The sequence below is a fragment of the Notolepis coatsorum genome (genome assembly GCF_963971535.1).
Source record: "Notolepis coatsorum genome assembly, chromosome: 13".
NCBI lineage: Eukaryota > Metazoa > Chordata > Actinopteri > Aulopiformes > Paralepididae > Notolepis > Notolepis coatsorum.
Window position 1 is genome coordinate 16,078,331 of NC_140177.1, and position 22,411 is coordinate 16,100,741.

General features: G+C 46.5%; 2 protein-coding genes across 6 annotated transcripts in view; one reads left to right on the top strand and one right to left on the bottom strand.

The window, feature by feature from the left end:
* Positions 1–616, bottom strand: part of coa1 (cytochrome C oxidase assembly factor 1) — a 25,003-nt gene extending 24,387 nt beyond the window's left edge. For 3 of the 5 annotated variants that reach the window (XM_084326810.1, XM_084326814.1, XM_084326812.1), the window contains exon 1: positions 389–616. The gene's annotated coding sequence lies outside the window, so the exon portion shown is untranslated. Of the gene's footprint in view, positions 1–16; positions 357–388 lie in introns of those variants that run through there. The other 2 variants (XM_084326811.1, XM_084326813.1) reach the window with 2 other exon arrangements.
* A 371-nt stretch (positions 617–987) lies between these two features.
* On the top strand, positions 988–21,980 carry blvra (biliverdin reductase A). The gene is made up of 7 exons (XM_084326808.1): positions 988–1,125; positions 5,126–5,245; positions 16,583–16,702; positions 18,042–18,139; positions 18,809–18,916; positions 20,627–20,792; positions 21,449–21,980. The coding sequence occupies exons 2-7, from the start codon at positions 5,127–5,129 to the stop codon at positions 21,702–21,704; spliced, it is 867 nt and encodes a 288-aa protein (XP_084182934.1). The 5' UTR covers positions 988–1,125; position 5,126; the 3' UTR covers positions 21,705–21,980.
* Positions 21,981–22,411: the final 431 nt, after the last annotated feature.

Here is a 22,411-nt window from a genome sequence, read left to right on the forward strand (position 1 = left end):
TGAAATGATTAGTTACCTGAAATTATTCAGTTTTTTGGACGGGGAAACCCTGCATATATCGGTATCGGTTGATATCGGTATCGGAAATTAAGAGTTGGACAATATCGGAATATCGGTATCGGTAAAAAAGCCAATATCGAGCATCCCTACTATAAACTATAATTATTGCACTTTACTGTTACATTTGCACTCTGGTTGGATGCCAAACTTGTTGTACTGCTTACTTGTGCTGTATGTATGACAATACATTTGAATCTAATCTAAATCAATCAATCAGCCAAAATGTGCATCATTTTTAAAACTTAGTTAATTCATTCAAGTTAAAACCAATAAATAGGGAATACATCACGTATGAAACACACAACAGCAGCAGAGGTGACTCTCTCACATGGCAACGTTAGGAGCCACCTCGGGTGAAGTGTGTGTCTTCAGAAGGACATGCGTGTTGAATGAAAAGCCACTGACTGCGCCATATGATCGCAGAACGACCTCACTCACTTTCGGCGTTTGTTTTTATATCTTTGTCTCACACACTTCTACTACGATATACGCTTAACACCAATAAGCGACCGTTAAATGATAAGAAAAGCAACTTCGACCGCACCAATATGTCCGCTTTATTTATTATTACTGGTGGAAACGGTTTGCAAATCATTTCCGCGTACGTCACACACACGCGCCACAAATAAACTATAACACAAGGAAGGGTCACCGCGTCAGAACAACAGCGTCCTGTGCTCCGCTCGGTGGCCAGACTTTGGTGTCCTATATTCTAATTCGAAATATACCAGCTATCTGAGGAAATATACACCGACTAATATCAAACATTAGCCAGTTAACAAGGCAACAAATAGCTGATGATTCTGATATCTGAGGAGGATGCTGTGTTCACGCGCTGCACGGTGACGTGATGACCCTTCTTTCTTTTATACTTTCCTTGACACACACACGCCCCGCCCACATTTGGCACGTGAGTGTGTTATGAAAGAGGCGGTTAGCTGCAAACTACATTCTCTCACTTCCCCTGATAATATTGAGTGCATGTGTTTTATTAGGAAGAAGACAGACATTGAACTGGAACTACAGCAGAAGGTACTTTGGTGAAGGAGGAACATCTAGGTGAAGGTAAGGAGCTAGCAGTCAGTTGTCTAGTAACTAGTAATAGTAACAAATCCATGTGTTCTACATGACTGGTTTGAATGATTGAAAACTTTATTAACAGATTGCAGAATGGGTACAATACAGTACAGCTCAATAAACACAATTGTTAAGGGGATGCAGACCAGAGAAATACTTTCGTCTTGTTTACATCAGGGTCCCCCATTTTCAATTCAGACAGTACTGCTACATCTATAAGATAAGATAAGATAAGATAAGATATTCCTTTATTGATCCCCTTGGGGAAATTCAGGCATCATAGCAGCATGGGGGGAGGGGGGGAGGGGTACAGGTAGTAAAACAACACAGTATACAGGTAGTAAAAGACAACACAGGCAGTGTAAACAATTGATCAATATGGTCAATATAATTTACTATCTGACTAGCTGAGGAATATTCACATTATTCACAGTGTCACATGAGGTGCAGTATGCAAGAGGTAGTGTTATAATAATTTACTATCTACTGAGTATACATTAATCAAAGTACCAGGGTAGTCTACTTTGTCCCCCTTGGGTTCCTATAAGTCCCAGGTCAATGTCTGGTAGCAGTCGCTGTCGCTGCCCCCTGTTGTGGGGCCTGGAGGCTGCTAGTCGCTGCCCACTGTTGTGGAGCCTGATGGCCGCTGGTATGAAGGACTGTCCGAGGCGGTTAGTTGAGTGTCGGGGGGGGATGAGTCTGTGGCTGAACGAGCTTCTCATCTTGACTAGCTCGTCGTAGAGGGGGTGGTAGGGGTTCTCCATGATGGCATCCAGCTTCCTTATCATCCCCCTCTCTACCATCACCTCAAGTCTAGGTAGCTCGACTCCCACCACAGAGCTAGCCTTCCTCACCAGCTTGTTGAGCTTGTTGGTGTCCCTTGAGTTGATGTAGCCTCCCCAGCATGCCACAGCATAGAAGAGGATGCTGGCCACAACAGACTGGTAAAAAGACTGCAGCAGTTTGTTGCACACATTGAAGGACCTGAGTCTCCTCAGGAAGAACAGCCTGCTCTGTCCCTTCCTGTAGAGGGCCTCTGTGTTGTCCGACCAGTCCAGTTTATTGTTCAGGTGTACCCCAAGGAACTTGTATGAGTATACATTTATGACATACCAGATTTGCAAATACAGTACTGTTTGTGATACAAAAATAGTCCAGAAAAGGGAGTATATACATTTGACGTAAAAACTGTACATTGGAGGAGGTTGGGTGGGGCCTGGGGGGGGGGGGGGGGGGGGGGGGGTTGGGTAGGAGGGGTTGGGGGGGGGGGGAAACACTGTACAACTGTACAAGCAAAACTGTACATTGGAATATTGATAACCTTACTAGGTAATTGACTGTACATTGGAGGGGGTTGGGGGGGGAAACACTGTACAAACAAGCAAAACTGTACATTGGAATATTGACAACCAGATTCCTTGTACAGAAAGAACATCACCGTAATCGAAAACGGACAAGAAGGTGGCAAAAAAAAACGTTTCCTGGCATTAAAAGAAAAACATAACTTATTTAAAAATACATTTTGCATTCTAGCATTGTCTAGAACCATGGTATTGCTTCTTGCAGCGTTGTCTAGAACCATGGTATTGCTTCTGCAGCATTGTCTAGAACCATGGTATTGCTTCTTGCAGCGTTGTCTAGAACCATGGTATTGCTTCTGCAGCATTGTCTAGAACCATGGTATTGCTTCTTGCAGCGTTGTCTAGAACCATGGTATTGCTGCTTGCAGCGTTGTGGAGAACCATGGTATTGCTGCTTGCAGCGTTGTCTAGAACCATGGTATTGCTGCTTGCAGCGTTGTGGAGAACCATGGTATTGCTGCTTGCAGCGTTGTCTAGAACCATGGTATTGCTGCTTGCAGCGTTGTCTAGAACAGTGGTTCTCAACCTGTGGTACGTGTACCACGGGTGGTACTTGGGCCCCCTGCTGGTGGTACTTGAAGAAAAAAGATATTGTAATTTTTTTCTTAATTTTTTTCTTTTTTGTCTGCAGTCAGGTCAATGAACTTAGAAGCAGGCAGGCCTGGAGTAGCCATCTGGCATACTGGGCATTTGCCCGGTGGGCCGACGCATATGTGGGTCGTTATGATTAAAAAAAAAAAAAAAAACTGACACTGGGCTGGCCCAATCATATATATCTTACTAAGCACCCCCCCGCCAGTCGTGCAGGTACATGACTGAGAGGGGGGCTGGTAGTGGTACATGACTGAGATGGGGCTGTGGTACATGACTGAGAGGGGGCTGGCTGGTACATGACTGAGATGGGGCTGTGGTACATGACTGAGAGGGGGCTGGTACATGACTGAGATGGGGCTGTGGTACATGACTGAGAGGGGGCTGTGGTACATGACTGAGAGGGGGCTGTGGTACAAGACTGAGAGGGGGATGGTACATGACTGAGAGGGGGCTGTGGTACATGACTGAGAGGGGGCTGGTACATGACTGAGAGGGGGGCTGTGGTACATGACTGAGAGGGGGCTGTGGTACATGACTGAGAGGGGGCTGTGGTACATGACTGAGAGGGGGATGGTACATGACTGAGAGGGGGCTGTGGTACATGACTGAGAGGGGGCTGTGGTACATGACTGAGAGGGGGCTGTGGTACATGACTGAGAGGGGGATGGTACATGACTGAGAGGGGGCTGTGGTACATGACTGAGAGGGGGCTGGTACATGACTGAGAGGGGGGCTGTGGTACATGACTGAGAGGGGGCTGTGGTACATGACTGAGAGGGGGCTGTGGTACATGACTGAGAGGGGGCTGGTACATGACTGAGAGGGGGCTGTGGTACATGACTGAGAGGGGGCTGGTACATGACTGAGAGGGGGCTGTGGTACATGACTGAGAGGGGGCTGGTACATGACTGAGAGGGGGCTGGTACATGACTGAGAGGGGGCTGGTATACAGGACTGAGAGGGGCCTGGCTGGTACATGACTGAGAGGGGGCTGGTACATGATTGAGAGGGGGCTGGCGTGTGTGTGTGTCAGAGAGAGAGAGAGAGAGATCAATAAAGCCTCAACAAAGAGTTGGAACAGCACGTACAGAATATAGATATGATGTCAGTCTGAATCAGAACATTCTCTGCCTCATTGAACTCTGAATCATCAGGTTCCAATGAACCCTCAAATTCTGAGAATGGGAGTAGTCACCACTCACCAACTTCCCCATCTTCTCCCCCATCTTCACCCCCGCACTTTCTATTTGACCCATGACTTCTCAGCAGAGCCCAGACAAAACGTCCCTTTTGCTATAAACTCTGCTAATACTGAGTCACTATTGAGAACACGAGAGAGAGAGAGAGATTAACAAGTAAAGCGTCTTTTATAGACAAACTGAAATATATCTTACCTTGCCGTTCAAAAGTTACGTTTTCACTGACTCTCTTGATTTCTGGGTCAAAATTATGTCATTTGGTACAGATGTTGTAACCGGAATCCTCACGGTCGAGGATTACATGAAAAAGTGTGTGTTTGAATTAAATAATTTGCTGAAATACAGTTGTTCTTAATTTTCTCACTTGCTATGTGAGAATGTTAGTTATTATGTTCTCAATGCCTCTTGCATTGTATGATAATTGTGTGGAAGAGTTTGCTAGTTCTAGTGCTACCCCTTTGTACATTGTGGCTGTGTCTGACAAAGTTAACAATAAATAATGTTATTAGGAATACATTTGCCTCCTGCATGAAGTGTGCATAGCTGAATAGACTGTATTTTAACGTCGGTCATATGGTGGTACTTGGAGAGCCAGCTACGTTCTCAGGTGGTACTTTATGTAAAAAGGTTGAGAACCACTGCTCTAGAACCATGGTATTGCTGCTTGCAGCGTTGTGGAGAACCATGGTATTGCTGATTGCAGCGTTGTGGAGAACCATGGTATTGCTGATAGATAGATAGATAGATAGAATTATGAAATGGATTATAGGAGGTTGTTGTTCACGGGATCTCTCTCTCTCTCTCTCTCTCTCTCTCTCTCTCTCTCTCTCTCAGTATGTTTGGTGCGGTGGTGGTTGGTGTCGGTGTGGTAGGTCAGGTGAGGATCAGAGACATGTTGGCTCCTGTGCCGGGCAGCTCTGCCGAACAGCTCACTCTTAAAGGCTTTATATCCAGGTAACACACTCTTAAAGGCTTCATATCCACGTAACACACTCTTAAATGCTTCATATCCAGGTAACACACTCTTAAAGGCTTCATATCCAGGTAACACACTCTTAAAGGCTTTATATCCAGGTAACACACTCTTAAAGGCTTCATATCCACGTAACACACTCTTAAATGCTTCATATCCAGGTAACACACTCTTAAAGGTTTTATATCCAGGTAACGCACTCTTAAATGCTTCATATCCAGGTAACACACTCTTAAAGGCTTCATATCCAGGTAACACACTCTTAAAGGCTTCATATCCAGGTAACACACTCTTAAAGGCTTCATATCCAGGTAACACACTCTTAAAGGCGTCATATCCAGGTAACACACTCTTAAAGGTTTTATATCCAGGTAACGCACTCTTAAATGCTTCATATCCAGGTAACACACTCTTAAAGGCTTCATATCCAGGTAACACACTCTTAAAGGCTTCATATCCAGGTAACACACTCTTAAAGGCTTCATATCCAGGTAACACACTCTTAAAGGCGTCATATCCAGGTAACACACTCTTAAAGGTTTTATATCCAGGTAACACACTCTTAAAGGCTTCATATCCAGGTAACACACTCTTAAAGGCTTCATATCCAGGTAACACACTCTTAAAGGTTTTATACTACTACTACTATTACTACTATTATATTTTATATATTGTATAACACACACACCTTCTTTACTGAGAACACCTCACATGAGGACAACATCAGGTATATCACACACACACACACACACACTACTACAATTACTACTAGTAGACTAGTAGTACTATTACTGCTACTACTACTACTACTACTACTACTACTACTACTACTACTACTACTACTACTACTATTACTACTACTACTACTACTACTACTACTACTACTACTACTACTACTACTACTACTACTACTACTACTACTACTACTACTACTACTACTACTACTACTACTACTACTAATATAATACTACTACTAATATAACTACTACTACTACTACTACTACTACTAATAAAATCAAATCAAATTTATTTATAGGGCCCGACAACACACGTTAATGTCCCCATGGGCCGTACAGGTCTTCTTTAAACAAGTCAAGAAGAAAACATAACAATAAGTCAAGAACAGAACAAGAACACCATAAGGTCCAAACATTTTTAGATGAATGCAAATAAATGAAAGAATGCAAGCACTCCCAGACATACCCCATGCGAAGGTAAGGAAAAACTCACTAAAACCTAACAATAGGGAAAAAAGCTCCACAGGCAGTGTGGAGGAGAGAAACCTTAGAAGGGCCATTCAAGGGGGGATCTCCCTTCTTAGATGTTGGTGATAGTAGTGTTGCAGACGGACAGTTGGTAAGCATGCACTCACTACTATTACTACTACTACTACTACTACTACTACTACTACTACTACTACTACTACTACTACTGCAGGGCTGTACGCTAAGCTTTTTCACTAGGGGCACACTTGCCCCTAAATGAGAAATTTAGGGGCAAAGAATATTTTTTAGGGGCAAATTTTTAAATAACTATTTTACCATTATAGTAGGGCTGGGCGATATGGCCTCTAAATGATATTGCGATATTTTTTGGCCATATCACGATACACAATATATATCGCAATATTTTGACATTTCCTAAAGCACTTAAAATGCTTGATTTAACCCTTTGATGCATACAGTCACGCCAATATGATGATTATAATAAGTCCCTGCAACATATGTTTGCATTATTAAACCATGAAGATGCTTTAAAAAATAATTTAATGAAAATGTACTAAGAGTAGTCTACTGACACACTAATAAAAAAAATTATTTACATCTAAGACTATTTATATAAAAACTCTTGGGTGCCCTTTTTTTGCACAGTACTGTGTTTTCTATCCACTTTAGCCAAACACACACACACACACACACACACACACATATATATATATACTACTGTGAGAAAATAATAATTACACACAAAGGGATAATGGCTTATAGCAGACTTAATGATTTTAGAATATTTCAGATAATGAAATTAAATGTTTATCATCAACTATCCAGTTAGTATTTATACTGTCTGTAACGTTTGGCTACTTTAAATCATTGAATGTAGAGAGAGAGCGAGAGAGAGAGAGGGGGCGAGAACGCACAAGAGAGCCAGCCCCCCCCCCCCCCCCCCCCGGGTTTTGTTCTAGGTTCGCGTTTTGATCGTCCAAGCTGCCGTAGGTGATGACGTCACACTCGAATGTAAACAGGAAGAGTCAAACACGGAGATGGAAAGTGGATGATATACAGAAACGAATAACTAATAAATATGAAGTTATGTTTAAACTTCTGTTGTCAAGCGTTGTCACTTGTCAATATAACCCACCCCCTTTCCTCACTTTTCCACCGTCCCTGCTTCACTCGGGACCACCAGCTAACGTTAGCCTAAAGCTCCGCCGTCCCTGCTTCACTCGGGACCACCAGCTAACGTTAGCCCATTGCTCGTGTCAATTAAATTGCATGTTATTAAATGTCCGCGCTGGTCTGTCTAATGAAATTACAACCGCAACATTATGTCGCCTGTACAGCCCTGGTTGTAGGCTAATGTTAGTGTAGTGAAATGCGAATGAAGGGGTGAAATCACTATTCGCAAGCTTGCGAGTAGATATAATTTTTCATTCGCACCGGCCAAATTAGGGGGCAATTTGCGACGATCTCGTCGCAGCGTACAGGCCTGCTACTACTACTACTACTACTACTACTACTACTACTACTACTACTACTACTACTACTACTACTACTACTACTACTACTACTACTACTACTACTACTACTACTACTACTATAACTACTACTATAACTACTACTATTTTTATTTTTTTTTATTTGATTTGATATTTTTTATTTTCGTGTCTTACATACAGATGTATGCCCAGCCCATATGGGCTTACAAGACACATAACAATAAGTATATAATAATATACTTTACCAATTACTTAACAAATGACATAGACCAAGATGGCCATAAAAAAAGAAAAATACAAGAAAATACAATAAAACGTAATATAACACAAGCTGTACTCAATGTAAATAAACAGAAAAACAGAAAAACAAGGTGAATTCAAATACAATTATATAGGATACAGTGTGTTTTGTCTCAGGTGCCATGCCTTCTCCAAAAATCCTGCAAAACCGAAGATGTCCTCCACAAAAAAACAACTCAACATACAGCTCTCAGACTGCCAAAACAAATCTGGGTTTGCAATTTGAATTTTTTCAAATAAAGCCCTCCTCAAAGTGGTGTACAAAGGGCAATAAAAAACACTATTAAACTACAGTAGTAACACTACTACTACTACTACTACTAATATAACTACTACTACTACTACTACTACTACTACTAATATTACTACTACTACTACTACTAATACTACTAATATAACTACTACTACTACTACTACTACTACTACTAATATAACTACTACTACTACTACTACTACTAATATAACTACTAGTACTACTAATATAACTACTACTACTACTAATATAACTACTACTACTACTACTAATATAACTACTACTACTACTACTACTACTACTACTACTACTACTACTACTACTACTAATATAACTACTACTACTACTACTACTACTAATATAACTACTACTACTACTACTACTACTACTAATATAACTACTACTATTACTACTACTACTACTACTACTACTAATATAACTACTACTACTACTACTACTACTACTAATATAACTACTACTACTACTAATATAACTACTACTACTACTAATTAGTGTTGTCACGATACTGGAATTTCGACTTCGATACGATACCTTGAAAAGTATCGATACTTATATATATATATTTTATTTTTTTTATTTTATTTTATTTTAAACAAATTTAGCTTCAAATTTTGCTTCTCTCTGGTACTATAAGAGAAGATAAATCTTTAGATCACACATTTAAAAATAACTGTTATATTTCGTATAGCATCGCGTCCCGCTCTGAGCCTTACGAGATACTCTATATCTCCTGTGATACCTAATGTATCTCCCACGAACAAAAAACACATGCACCCCACCTGTATGGGGCCCCGCCCCTTATGGTGGTACCACCCATATAACCATGACTCTGGTCATGAAACACCCTTCCTCTATTTTCGTCCCAGCGTACTGGATGCTTGCACCATACGAGCTAGCGGAATGAAAAGATTAAGGAAGATTAATAATGTTGGAAGCTTACCGGAGGTTGCTGGCCCCTGGCATCTTCGACGCATGTTTTCGGCGACACGACGGGCCTGTGATGTTCCTCGTTTGATGACTGCACATCGAGGTTCAGCTGTACAAGGCTGGCTGTCGGGCCAGCTTGTACTCAGGTAGGCCCTGTGTCTTCAGGCATGGGTATTAGTGTTAGTAATGCTGGTTTGTGTTGTTAACACAACCTTGTTGTGTGTTGGCGCCAGGGGCAAGATGGTTTGGTGAACGTTCTCTGCAGGGAACGGTTTCCAAGCTGTCTTGGGCGTGCTGCTAAAACATCTAAAGCTATGCTAACATGCTATCGCTACTGCCGCATGCTATCACTATTTTAATGTCTCCGCCGTGAGATGTTGTCACTCTCCCGCCTCTTGCCCGGTTCATCAATGAAGGTCAGTCGGTAGCTGTTGTGGGGTTTTGAGTTCTATTTACCTTTTTCGGGTAAATGGGTTGACAACGGGGTAGGTCGTGGCTAGGTTCTAGCCAGGTATTACCTTGTGTTCCGGCGGGGTTTGTTGAACGGTGTTCCCATCTGGGTTGGCGTCGGGTAGTGGGGCTATGGGTCCAGCCGACATGGTAAACATGTTGCGTGTCTGTGCACAGGCAATTGTTGTCTTGGGTTCCACATTGCCTGGCGTTAGGCTGCAGTAGTGTAAGGGCAGGGCCGCTTGGGAGAAATGTGAGGCCCTGTGCGTTTTTAGACGCGAGGCCCCCATCTCCTGGGGCGGCCCTGTGTAGGGGGCTATTGTTTCATTTTGTCACTCTGCTATGAGAAGGTCTGTCTTGCTACAAGCTTTCTCTCCTCTCAAACCATTCATACTGACGGTCAATCGGTATACTGGGGGAGTAGTGCGGGGGGGGGGCTTTGTTTACCTTTTTTGGTAAATGGGCTAAACTAGGGCTGGTGTTCTGTTGTGAATATTTTGAATGAAGACGGGTCTGGTCCGTCTCCCCTTAAACTTTGTGTATGGGTTTGCTCATTCTACAGTTTTTGTGGTTTAGCTCTTTTATTCATTTAACCTTTTCATGGTCCACACCACAGTGGAGGGTGCTGTTTGCAATCACCACTGGTGCTCCATGTTAACGTCAGTCCTTTGTTTTTGATATATTGAAACAATGCCCCGCCCGGCCGACACCATGGGTCGGCCTGGCGAGTGGCTGGTGGGCTGTTAAGGCTTGTACCGCCACGGTATGGAATTGGCAACGATTAGAACTGTGTTCGAATTGGTGTTTTTTCTATTACAGAAATGGTGTCTGGTGGAGGAGCCTTGAGGGCCGGCCGACGTCGACACATCGCGCACGGTGTTGGTAAACCACTCCGTCGAGGATGTTGACGTTATTAGCTTTGACCCAGCCGCAAGCTATAACCGCTCAGGGTTCCCCTCTCCGCAGGGGATTTTGGTCTTCTGCTGGAGCGCGGGCGGTATTGTCCTAGGCCCTACACCGCCTCACACCGCGCAGCCAGAAGAAGAGAGAGCACGGCCTCGTCAGCGGCGATGACGGGGCCCTCGACAGGCGGCCATGTTTCCCCCGCCAGTGGTGCCCTGGTTGGAGAATCGACAGGGTATCGCGAGGCCGACAGTCTTGGCGGCCGAGGGATCGGCCATTTTGGGTGATTTCGGTGTTGGTAAACCACTCCGTCGTCATTTTGCCGCGAGCAGCCCGCTCCCCGCTCAGTCCGCTTTCTGTTACCCTCAGAAGCGGGGCTCTGGGTGTGTTCCTTTGGCTGCGGGCCGCGAACCTTCTTGAAGCGTATGCGGCCCCATTCTTCGCTTCTCATGGAGACAGGGGCTGACACCCAGTTGATGGCTGAGCCTGGGTCTGTCCGTGAGAATGTTGTGCTGTCAAGCGGCTCCCACACCTTGAACTGTGTTGGTTGAGCCTGGTGTTACGTCTGTCAACTTAAGTGTTGTCAGCAGGGGGGCTCGAAACCTTTTGAGGCACACAGTGCGGGCTTCCCCGGCCTCGCCTTCGCCAGGCCAGGTATCATGTTGGTGCTCCCACTCCTGGAATATTGGCAAGTGGTCGCAGCTCACATGGTTTGGGGTGGTAGTGATATCACTGCAGGGCTACGGTGTGTAGGAACCCATGGGGGCCTTACACCTTGCATGTCCGGCTGCAGAACAACTCCTTCAGCATGTTCTGGAGGGGTGTTCAGTGGGGGGGCTTTTTTGATCGGAAGCCCCCCGTATCAGACAGGCCCTTTTCTGTCGGGGTTCCCCCTTGGGTGCGATTGCCTCGTGGGTGGTGTCAGGGTCAGGTGTTCCGACACGGAACGCGCTCCTCGCACGATTCCAGGGTTGTCTTCGTACAGCGGGGGGGACCGGGCCAACTATCTACAGTTCCTGGCGGACCTGCGCCACGTGACGGCGGGTGCGTTGGGAGTGTCGTCACATATGACTACGGCAGTACCATATGTCGAGGTAGATGGAGAGAATGGTGAGGCGGGGACTTGTGTTTACACAACCCCACCCGTTTTCAGGTTTGGTACAGACCCTGTTGTCGGGGTCTCCAGCAGGGACAGCTCTGGTCGACGAGATCCAATCTCTGTGGACGAAGCAAGCCATCGTCGTGGCGTTCTCCTCCCGGTGTTCTCTGCCCGAGAAGTCGGGAGGGAGGGGTGTAAGACCCAGGCTGGACCTGTCCCATGGGAAGGTTCAGCATTTTTTGGATCGTCTCCTACCTGTTGAACACTGTCAGGTGGGGGTCTGGTTCTCCTCCATAGACCTGTAGGATGCGTATGCGCATCCCCGATCTTCCATCCTAGGGCTTACCTACGCTTCCTTTGCAGGGTTAGCGTATGAGTACCAGAGGCTGCCGTTCGGTTTTCTCTGGCTCCCCGCATCTTCACCAAGTGCGTGGAGGCCGCACTGGGGCCTCTGCGTCATCCGGGGTTACGGAGTGTTCTGCCCTGATGACGTTCTGGTCCTTCGCGGTCAAGGTGGATCGTCAGGTCTCGTACCAGGCAGGTCTCTACCAGCCTGGGGTTGCTGTAGACTGGATGTAGAGTATTCCTCTTCCCAGTCAACGGTTGGAGGGCTATGGGCATCCGTCTCAGAGCGTGTTGTCAACACGCTCGGGAGGTTCCGTCCTAGGACGGTTACGGCGCTGTCTCACGTCGCGTTTTCACCGACGCCTCCCTCGCTGGTGACGCGTCGGGCCAACGCAGTAGGGGGCAGCTGGCAAACCATGCTGCCCGGTCTGCGCTACGTTCAATGTGTTGGTGTTGAAAGCGGTCCTTCTGGTCCACAAATGGTGTTGATCAGGACGGACGATACGACGTCAGTGTCGTGTATCGACAGACAGGGAGGAGTACGCTCCCCCTGTCTGCACCAGGCGGCGGGCGGCTGGCTATGGGCGTCCTCCATCTGCGCGGCCTAAGGGCTCCCCACATCCCCGGCAGGGAGAATGTGGGTGCAGGTGTACTGTCGCGGGGCGGCCCTCATCCTGACGGGTGAGGATTGCGTCTGGACATGGCCAGGCAGGTCTGGGACCGATGCCGTGCCGCCAGGGATTCTTCCCCATACATCTGTTAGGTCAGTTGTTGGGACGGGTACGTTGAGGGGCGCAGGTCCTTGATCCTGATGGTGTTACCATCTGGAATGCGCATGCTCCCTCCACTGTCGCGCTTACGCGGGCAGATGACGTATGTTCCAAGTGTGGTGTAAGGCGGGGGGCCAGGACTCAGTCTCCTGCCCCCTGGTTGCTGTCCTTAGTTACCTCCAGTCTCTCCTTGATAGACTGTCGGCTTCGACGGTGAGGGTATATGCAGCAGCTATATCCTCCTATCATGAGGGGTTTGAGGGGATGTCTTGTTCAGCCACCCTCTTGTGAAGCGTTTCCTGCTTGGCGCTCGACGCGTTAAGCCGGTGCAACGCTCCTTGGCTCCGACTTGGGATCTTCAATTGGTCCTCGGTCGGTTGTCCTTGGCCCCGTTTGAGCCGCTCGAGCGGGCGCCGTTGGGACAGCTGTCCTTCAGGACCGCGTTCCTTCTGGCTGTCACTTCCGCTAAACGCGTAGGTGAGCTCTGTGCTCTCTCGGTACGTCCAGAGTGCCTGTCTTTTCGGACCGATTGCGGTGTCACTCTGCGACCTAATCCTGCTTTCGTGCCTAAGAATATCCGGAGTTCCTTCCGCTCCCGGGATATTGTGGTTCAGGCGTTTCGTCCTCCTCCTCACACTGGTGAGTTAGATGCGGGCCTTCACCTGTCATGTCCAGTCCGTGCTTGGGGATTTACCTCAGCCGTACTCAGGATTTCAGGGTTACCGACCAGCTTTTTGTCTGTTACGGTGGGGCTCGTGCTGGTAAGGCACTGTCGGAGCAGCGCCTGTCCCATTGGTTGTGCGAGGGTGTTACCCTCTGCTACACGCTGGCTGGGCAGGATCCCCCTGGGGGCGTCAGGGCGCACTCCACTCGTGGGGTGGCTGCCTCGGCCGCTCTCCTGGGTGGGGCCTCGGTGGAGGCCATCTGTGCTGCAGCTTCATGGTCCTCCCCGGGCTCCTTTGTAAGGTTTTTCCTCATGGACATGACCGGGGGTTCTGTCTCCCAGGCGGTTCTGGGGTCTGTGGCCTTTCCTGCTTCCCGTCCTTTGGTCGGGTAGCAGGAGTGTATGGGTATGGGCCGCAGTGTGTTGAGTCACACGTGGTTCCGCCTGTACGGTGTGTTCAAGGGGTTCTGGCTCCCTCTTGTTCGCATTCAGGTGGAGTTGACTGCGCCCCCCCTTCGTTAGGAAGGATGGGGTGACACGGCTCCCCGCACCCCTTGATGTGGGCTTACGGGTCCTCAGGGGGTACATCTGTCGGGTCTCGCGCCCGCTCTTCCCCATTATCTCGTAAGGCTCAGAGCGGGACGCGATGCTATACGAAATATAACGATAGGTTATGTAGATAACCTAGTTATATTAGTATTGGCTAAGCGTCCCGCTCTGCGCGCCCTGAGTTCCCTCTTGAGGGGTCTTTTCCTGGGACGGGTTTTTGGCGAGGAAGGGTGTTTCATGACCAGAGTCATGGTTATATGGGTGGTACCACCATAAGGGGCGGGGCCCCATACAGGTGGGGTGCATGTGTTTTTTGTTCGTGGGAGATACATTAGGTATCACAGGAGATATAGAGTATCTCGTAAGGCTCAGAGCGGGACGCTTAGCCAATACTAATATAACTAGGTTATCTAATACTAATATAACTAGGTTATCTACATAACCTATCGTTATATTTCGTATAGCATCGCGTCCCGCTCTGAGCCTTACGAGATAATGGGGAAGAGCGGGCGCGAGACCCGACAGATGTACCCCCTGAGGACCCGTAAGCCCACATCAAGGGGTGCGGGGAGCCCTGTCACCCCATCCTTCCTAACGAAGGATCGTTCATCTCACTTCAATCATTTTTATTGCAAATGCAGAACATGGTATTTTCTCAAGCAGAGAGAGAGAGAGAGAGAGAGAGGCTATGCTCGGAGCATTTTAATAACGTTACATTTTCAACAAGATTGCTGCTATTTAAACACTTGATGGAAACGGGGTAACGTTAACCTTATGTCGACTGTAGTATTGTATGACCTCGACATAACGTTTAAACGTTAACGTTACTCCGTTTCCATGCAGTAGTTATAAAAGTGGCCAGCTAAGCTAACAGCGCTAACGGCTAGCAGTAGAGAGAGAGAGAGAGGCTATGCTCGGAGCATTTTAGTAACGTTACAGTTTCAACAAGATTGCTGCTATTTAAACACTTGATGGAAACGGGGTAACGTTAACCTTATGTCGACTGAAGTATTGTATGACCTCGACATAACGTTTAAACGTTAACGTTACTCCGTTTCCATGCAGTAATTATAAAAGTAGCCAGCTAAGCTAACGGAGCTAGCAGTAGCTAACGTTAGCTGGTAGCTGTAACGTTACAACGAATCAGCTGTTGATATTATGCGCCATCAGTAGACAACGTATCATGTATTAAACTAGAGTTAATGGTTTAATGCTTCAGTCACAGTGACGTTGAAAGAGCAGCTGTCACGAACCTCTTTCATTTCTTTATGGAGATCGGCGCTGGCACTGCTCTAACACCGCTTGCAAATAGCATTGGGGCATTTGTAGCTTGTCCTTCGTTGTTTACTTGAAACCCGAAGTACCTCCAAACAGCACTTCTGCTGTTTTCTTTATCCACAAGCACAAGTTGCGGAGGCTCTGCATTTACCATCTTCAGCTAAAATGTTTGTTTACTAACTGAAGACTCTGTGACTCTGTGAGGGGGAGGGCTGGACTCGGAGGAGCCGGGGGGGCAAGCGCGCTGAGCGCTCTGAACAGCGCGTCAACAACTTGCAGTAGAACACTCGCCAGCTGGTACCGATACTGCAGAAAGTATCGGTACTTCGGGAAATGAGTATCGAAGCCGTTTTAAATATTCAGTATCGATATGTATGTAACACTACTACTAATATAACTACTACTACTGCTACTACTACTACTAATATAACTACTACTACTACTACTACTACTGCTAATATAACTACTACTACTACTACTACTAATACTACTAATATAACTACTACTACTACTACTACTACTACTACTAATATAACTACTACTACTACTACTACTACTACTACTAATATAACTACTACTACTACTACTACTACTACTACTACTACTACTACTAATATAACTACTACTACTACTACTACCACTACTACTACTACTACTACTACTACTACTACTACTACTAATATAACTACTACTACTACTACTACTACTACTACTACTACTACTACTACTACTACTACTACTAATATAACTACTACTACTACTACTACTACTACTACTACTACTACTACTACTACTACTATAACTACTACTACTACTACTACTACTAATATAACTACTACTACTACTACTACTACTACTACTACCACCACTAATATAACTACTACTACTACTACTACTACTAATATAACTACTACTACTACTACTACTACTACTACTACTAATATAACTACTACTACTACTACTACTACTAATATAACTACTACTACTGCTACTACTACTACTAATATAACTACTAATGCTGATGGTATAATGTATTTCAGGAGGAAGTTGGAGGCTCACCAGGGGGTGCAGCAGATATCTCTAGAGGAAGCTGTCAGTAGAGAAGACATCCAGGTGGTGTTCATCTGTACTGAGAACACCTCACATGAGGACAACGTCAGGTATAACACACACACACACACACACACACACACACACACACACACACACCTTCTGTACTGAGAGGACAATATCAGGTATAACACACACACACCTTCATCTGTAATAATAATAATAATAGCTTCATTTTATATACCGCCTTTCAAAAGACCCAATGTCGCTTTACATTAAAAAAAATATATAACAAAAGTAACAACATAGTGGACAGACACACTCTTCAAAAGATTCCTCTAGGCAGGTAAATATAGGTGTTGTGGAGCATCTCTCCTCTCCTCTATCCTCTCCTTTATCCTCTCCTCCCCTCTCTTCTCCTCTCCTCTCCTCTCCTCTCCTCTCCTCTCCTCTCCTCTCCAGAACATTCCTCTAGGCACGTAAATATGGGCGTTAAGAAACTATCATCATCTCTACTCCTCTTTTCTCCTCTCCTCCCCTCTTCTCCTATCTTGTCCTTTCTCCTCTCCTCTCGCCTCCTCTCCCTTCCTCCCCCTTTCTCCTCTCCCTTCTTCTCTCCTCTCTTCTCCTATCTTCTCTTTTCTTCTCTTCTCCTCTCCCCCACTCCTCCTCTCCTCTCCTTTCTTATCCCCCCCTTTCCTCTCCTCTCATCTCTCCACTCATCTCTCATCTCCTCTCCTCTCTTCTCTTCTCCTCTCCGGTGCTCTCTTGTCCTCTCCTCTCTCCCCTCCTCTCCTCTCCTATTTTCTCCTGTCCTCTCTTCTCTCCCCTCTTCTCTTCTCTCCTCTCTTCTCTTCTCTTCTCTTCTCTTCTCTTCTCTTCTCTTCTCTTCTCTTCTCTTCTCTTCTCTTCTCTTCTCTTCTCTTCTCTTCTCTTCTCTCCTCTCCTCTCCTCTCCCCTCCTCTTCTCTCCTCTCCTCTCTTCTCTCCTCTCTCCTCTCCCTTCCTCTCTTCTCCTCTCATCTCTCCTCCCCTCCCCCTCCTCTCTTCTCTCCTCTCTCCTCCTCTCCCCTCCTCTCTCCTCTCCTCTCTTCTCTCCTCTCTCCTCCCCCTCCTCTCTTCTCCTCTCCTGTCCTCTCCTCTCTCCTCCCCTCCCCCTCCTCTCTTCTCCTCTCCTCTCCTGTCCTCTCTCCTCTCCTCCCCCTCCTCTCTCCTGTCCTCCTGTCCTCTCCTCCCCCTCCTCTCCTCTCCTGTCCTCTCCTCTCCCCCTTCCTCTCCTCTCCTGTCCTCTCCTCCTCTCCTCCCTCTCCTCCCCCTCCTCTCCTCTCCCCTCCCCTCCTCTCCTCTCCCCCCTCCTCTCCTCTCCCCTCCCCTCCTCTCCTCTCCTCTCCTCTCCTCTCCCCCCTCCTCTCCTCCCTCTCCTCCCCCTCCTCCCCCTCCTCTCCTCCAGAACGTTCCTCCAGGCTGGTAAGCACGTGTGTGTAGAGTACCCCATGTCTCTCAGTCTCCAGGCAGCAGAGGGGCTGTGGGATCTGGCTCAGCAGAAAGGTAAAGGCCTCCTCTCTGATCCACTGGGGAAACTTTACTAAATCAAAATCACATACCGGTATTCGGGGGGGGGGGGGTGATGTGTGCCTGGTGCCAGTGTGTGGTAGTCATTGTGTAGTGTGATGTGTGCCTGGTGCCAGTGTGTGGTAGTCATTGGGTAGTGTGATGTGTGCCTGGTGCCAGTGTGTGGTAGTCATTGTGTAGTGTGATGTGTGCCTGGTGCCAGTGTGTGGTAGTCATTGTGTAGTGTGATGTGTGCCTGGTGCCAGTGTGTGGTAGTCGTTGTGTAGTGTGATGTGTACCGGGTGCCAGTGTGTGGTAGTCATTGTGTAGTGTGTGATGTGTATCGGGTGCCAGTGTGTGGTAGTCATTGTGTAGTGTGTGATGTGCACCGGGTGCCAGTGTATGGCAGCCATTGAGCCTGTAGCCCAAGGTTGGGTGCTACCAGTGGTGGTGAAGGAGGCCATTTCCACCCTACAATGTGGGGAGCGCTTTGAGTGTCTAGAAAAGCGCTATATAAATGTAATGAATTATTATTGTGTGTGTGTGTGTGTGTGTGTGTGTGTGTGTGTGTGTGTGTGTGTGTGTGTGTGTGTGTGTGTGTGTGTGTGTGTGTGTGTGTGTGTGTGTGTGTGTGTGTGTGTGTGTGTGTGTGTGTGTGTGTGTGTAGCGTGGTCCTCCATGAGGAGCACATAGAGCTGTTGTCAGCAGACTACCTGCAGCTGAAGAGAGACGTGTCGGAGAGACAACTGCAGGAGGGAAGCCTGCATTTTACTGGTGAGACCCTGTCTGTCTGTCTGTATGTATGTCTGTCTGTCTGTCTGTGTGGCTGTCTGTCTGTCTGTCTGTGTTTCTGTGTTTCTGTCTGTATGTGTGTCTGTCTGACTGACTGTCTGTGTGGCTGTTTGTCTGTGTTTCTGTCTGTCTGTATGTGTGTCTGCCTGTCTGTCTGTCTGTGGCTGTCTGTCTGTGTGTCTGTCTGTCTGTGTGTGTGTTTGTTTGTCTGTGTGTCTGTTCGTCTGTCTGTCTGTATGTCTCTCTCTATCTATTCTAGCAGGTTGTTCAGTCTCTGCTGTCAGTGTGGAGAGATGTCACTCCTTCTCGTGTGGTCTCACTCCTTCTCACGTGGTCTCTCCAGGTGGTCTCACTCCTTCTCACGTGGTCTCTCCAGGTGGTCTCACTCCTTCTCGTGTGGTTTCTCCAGGTGGTCTCACTCCTTCTCGTGTGGTCTCTCCAGGTGGTCTCACTCCTTCTCGTGTGGTCTCTCCAGGTGGTCTCACTCCTTCTCGTGTGGTCTCTCCAGGTGGTCTCACTCCTTCTCATGTGGTTTCTCCAGGTGGTCTCACTCCTTCTCATGTGGTCTCTCCAGGTGGTCTCACTCCTTCTCGTGTGGTCTCTCCAGGTGGTCTCACTCCTTCTCGTGTGGTCTCTCCAGGTGGTCTCACTCCTTCTCGTGTGGTCTCTCCAGGTGGTCTCACTCCTTCTCGTGTGGTCTCTCCAGATGGTCTCACTCCTTCTCGTGTGGTCTCTCCAGATGGTCTCACTCCTTCTCATGTGCAGGGATGTGATTTTTCCGCTTTTAACCGGATTTCAGTTTTTTCGGATCTAAAATCATGATAAAAATATATTCATATATATTAAAAAAATATATTGAGCTTTATTTATGTTTTGATTATTTTTCCACCTGGTCTAAGTGAAACGCGAAAGCAACATTTATCAGACCTGCTATTCTTGCATAGCAGATTTTCATTGGCTATCGATAATGTTAGCAGTTTTGTTGAGTGGCGCGAGATGCTGTAAAGACGTCAACACACTAGGAAACACACTAACACTGGATTGCTTTTGTAAAACTGACCAACCAGGGAAGGTTACTTGCAAGCAGTGCAGCAGTCTGCCACTCAACACTACTCAAGGGATTGTCCAGTTAATGTGAAGCTCTGTAGAAACATCAAACTCTCAAGCATGAGGTACAGAAGCCAACCTAGACATAACCAAGAAGCTGAGATGGAGAAATGTCACCACCTTCATTCTCAAAATCAACCTGAGAGCAAAAGAAAAGCAAAAGAGTCCATTAGTCCAGCTGCAGCCCTTCGCAGTAGGCAAGACTTCCAGAGGAGGCGGTTACAGGTGTTGCACAATCTGGTTGCAAAGAAGAAAAGATAAGGTCCTAACGTTATTGTTTGACCCAGGATGACTTGGGAGGGGTCAAGATGACCCCCTTTAAATTGTTTAGGGGGACACTTGAGATATTTGATTCATTTTCTTTGTCCCTTTCCTCTCCCACCTTCCTCTTCCCTGTAAACAGTTCAATCTATACAAATAAAATGTGTTTTTCTTTTAGTTAAAAACAAAGATAGTTTCGAAAATGTTAAGTTTTTTTTTATTAAGGCGCAATCACATCCCTGCATGTGGTCTCTCCAGGTGGTCTCACTCCTTCTTGCGTGGTCTCTCCAGGTGGTCTCACTCCTTCTTGCGTGGTCTCTCCAGGTGGTCCTCTGAAGCCAGGTTTTGGTTTCCCGGCCTTCTGCGGTATCTCTCGCCTCCACTGGTTGGTCGACCTGTTCGGGCAGCTGTCTGTAACCGCGGCGACCATGGAGGAGCGCCCTGACAACTACATGAAGATGAGCACCCAGCTGGTTACCGCTGACAACAGGTAGAGAGAATAAGATGAGATGAGATATTCCTTTATTGATCCCCTTGGGGAAATTCGGGTGTCATAGCAGCATGGGGGAGGGGAGGTACAGGTATGGGCAGGGAAATATAGGCAATAAAATGTATACAATTTAAAAACATGACAAAATATCTAAAGTTAAACATTAAATATCTCCTAGAATCATTAATTTATCGGAATTCTTTTTAAATCATCCTGGACATTGAAATTGGATGACGTCTTCGCAATATATTCTCTTTACACAATGACACAATATTTCCGACACTGGGAATACATTCCCTGATGTCCATAGATGTCCCTAGATACCAAGAACATGCAAATGGACTTTTTAGAAGTGGAGCAATCTTCCATTTACTTGGGTATGTACTTTTAGGCGCATTTTCTGAAAATATCGCTGGGGCTTAAGAGGTTAACTCCACATGCAGCATCAAGGACAACATGACTGGTAAATGGTGACGGAAAAGACTGTTCATTTCTGCCATAGGCGAAGGGAAAAATGCACAGGGAGTTGTGATGTCATAATGACGTCATAATAACATGAATGCGTGAGAGAGAGGTCTCTTACAACTTCAGACTTTAATTTGGGTGGAATACCTAACAGTCTAACAGTCGTGTGTGTGTGTGTGTGTGTGTCCCAGGCCTCTGACGTGGATAGAGGAGCGGGGTCCAGGTCTGCCCAGAGCCAAGAACATCAACTTCCGCTTCGACTCCGGCGCTCTGACGCAGATACCTCCAGCACCCCGGGCGGCCGTGGGGCTCTTCATGCAGGACATGGTGCTCTTCGCTGGGAAGCTGGCGGGCCAGGCGGCCCCCGAGGACACCCAGAGGGAGAGACGGAGGGTCCTGCACTGTCTGGAGGTGGCCGGCAGGATACAGCAGCTCAGCGGGGAGTGAAGGGACCATGGTTGTTCTTTTAATATGACAGTATTTTCAGGTTTTACTTATTTCAGTGAAGTGAATACAGTATTTGATTTGTTTTGAGAGTTGTGATGTCACATCTTCCCGGAAGGACCAGTGAGGTTGATTTAAAAGTGCTTTATGTCTTCTGATTGCTATCATTTCTTTTACATTTGAATGTGGATCTTACATGTGCAGCTCTGTACACACACATCTACAGTACACTCCTACTGTGTTTAGCTCAAGCTGGATGCTATACTGGAAAACCCCTCCCACCCCCTCTATGAGGAGCTAACCAGGATGCCATAGACTCCTCCCGACACTCCACAAACCACCACGACACACCACAAACCACCACAGCTTGCCACAACCCGCCTGGACCAGTCCTTCGTGCCAGTCGCCATCAGGCTCCACAACCGTGGGCACGGACTGACAGCTGGAGAACTTGAGAAATGTTAGGACTGTCTGACTGTTAATAATAAACACTGTTAGGACTAGCTGACTCTTAATTATTAATAATAAACACTGTTAGGGCCGTCTGACTGTTAATAATAAACACTATTAAGACTATCTGACTCTTAATAATAAACACAATCTGACTCTTAATAATAAACACTGTTAGGACTAGCTGACTCTGATCTTTTTTTATTTTTTTTTATTATTGCAAAACAAAAATTATTAAAAGTCAGTACTCAACACATAAT

Coding starts and splice junctions, on each gene's coding strand:
- blvra (XM_084326808.1), top strand. CDS start 5,127: ATGTTTGGTGCGGTGGTGGTTGGTGTCGGTGTGGTAGGTCAGGTGAGG. Junction 18,140..18,808: donor GGATCTGGCTCAGCAGAAAG/GTAAAGGCCTCC, acceptor TGTGTGTGTGTA/GCGTGGTCCTCCATGAGGAG. Junction 18,917..20,626: donor GGGAAGCCTGCATTTTACTG/GTGAGACCCTGT, acceptor TGGTCTCTCCAG/GTGGTCCTCTGAAGCCAGGT.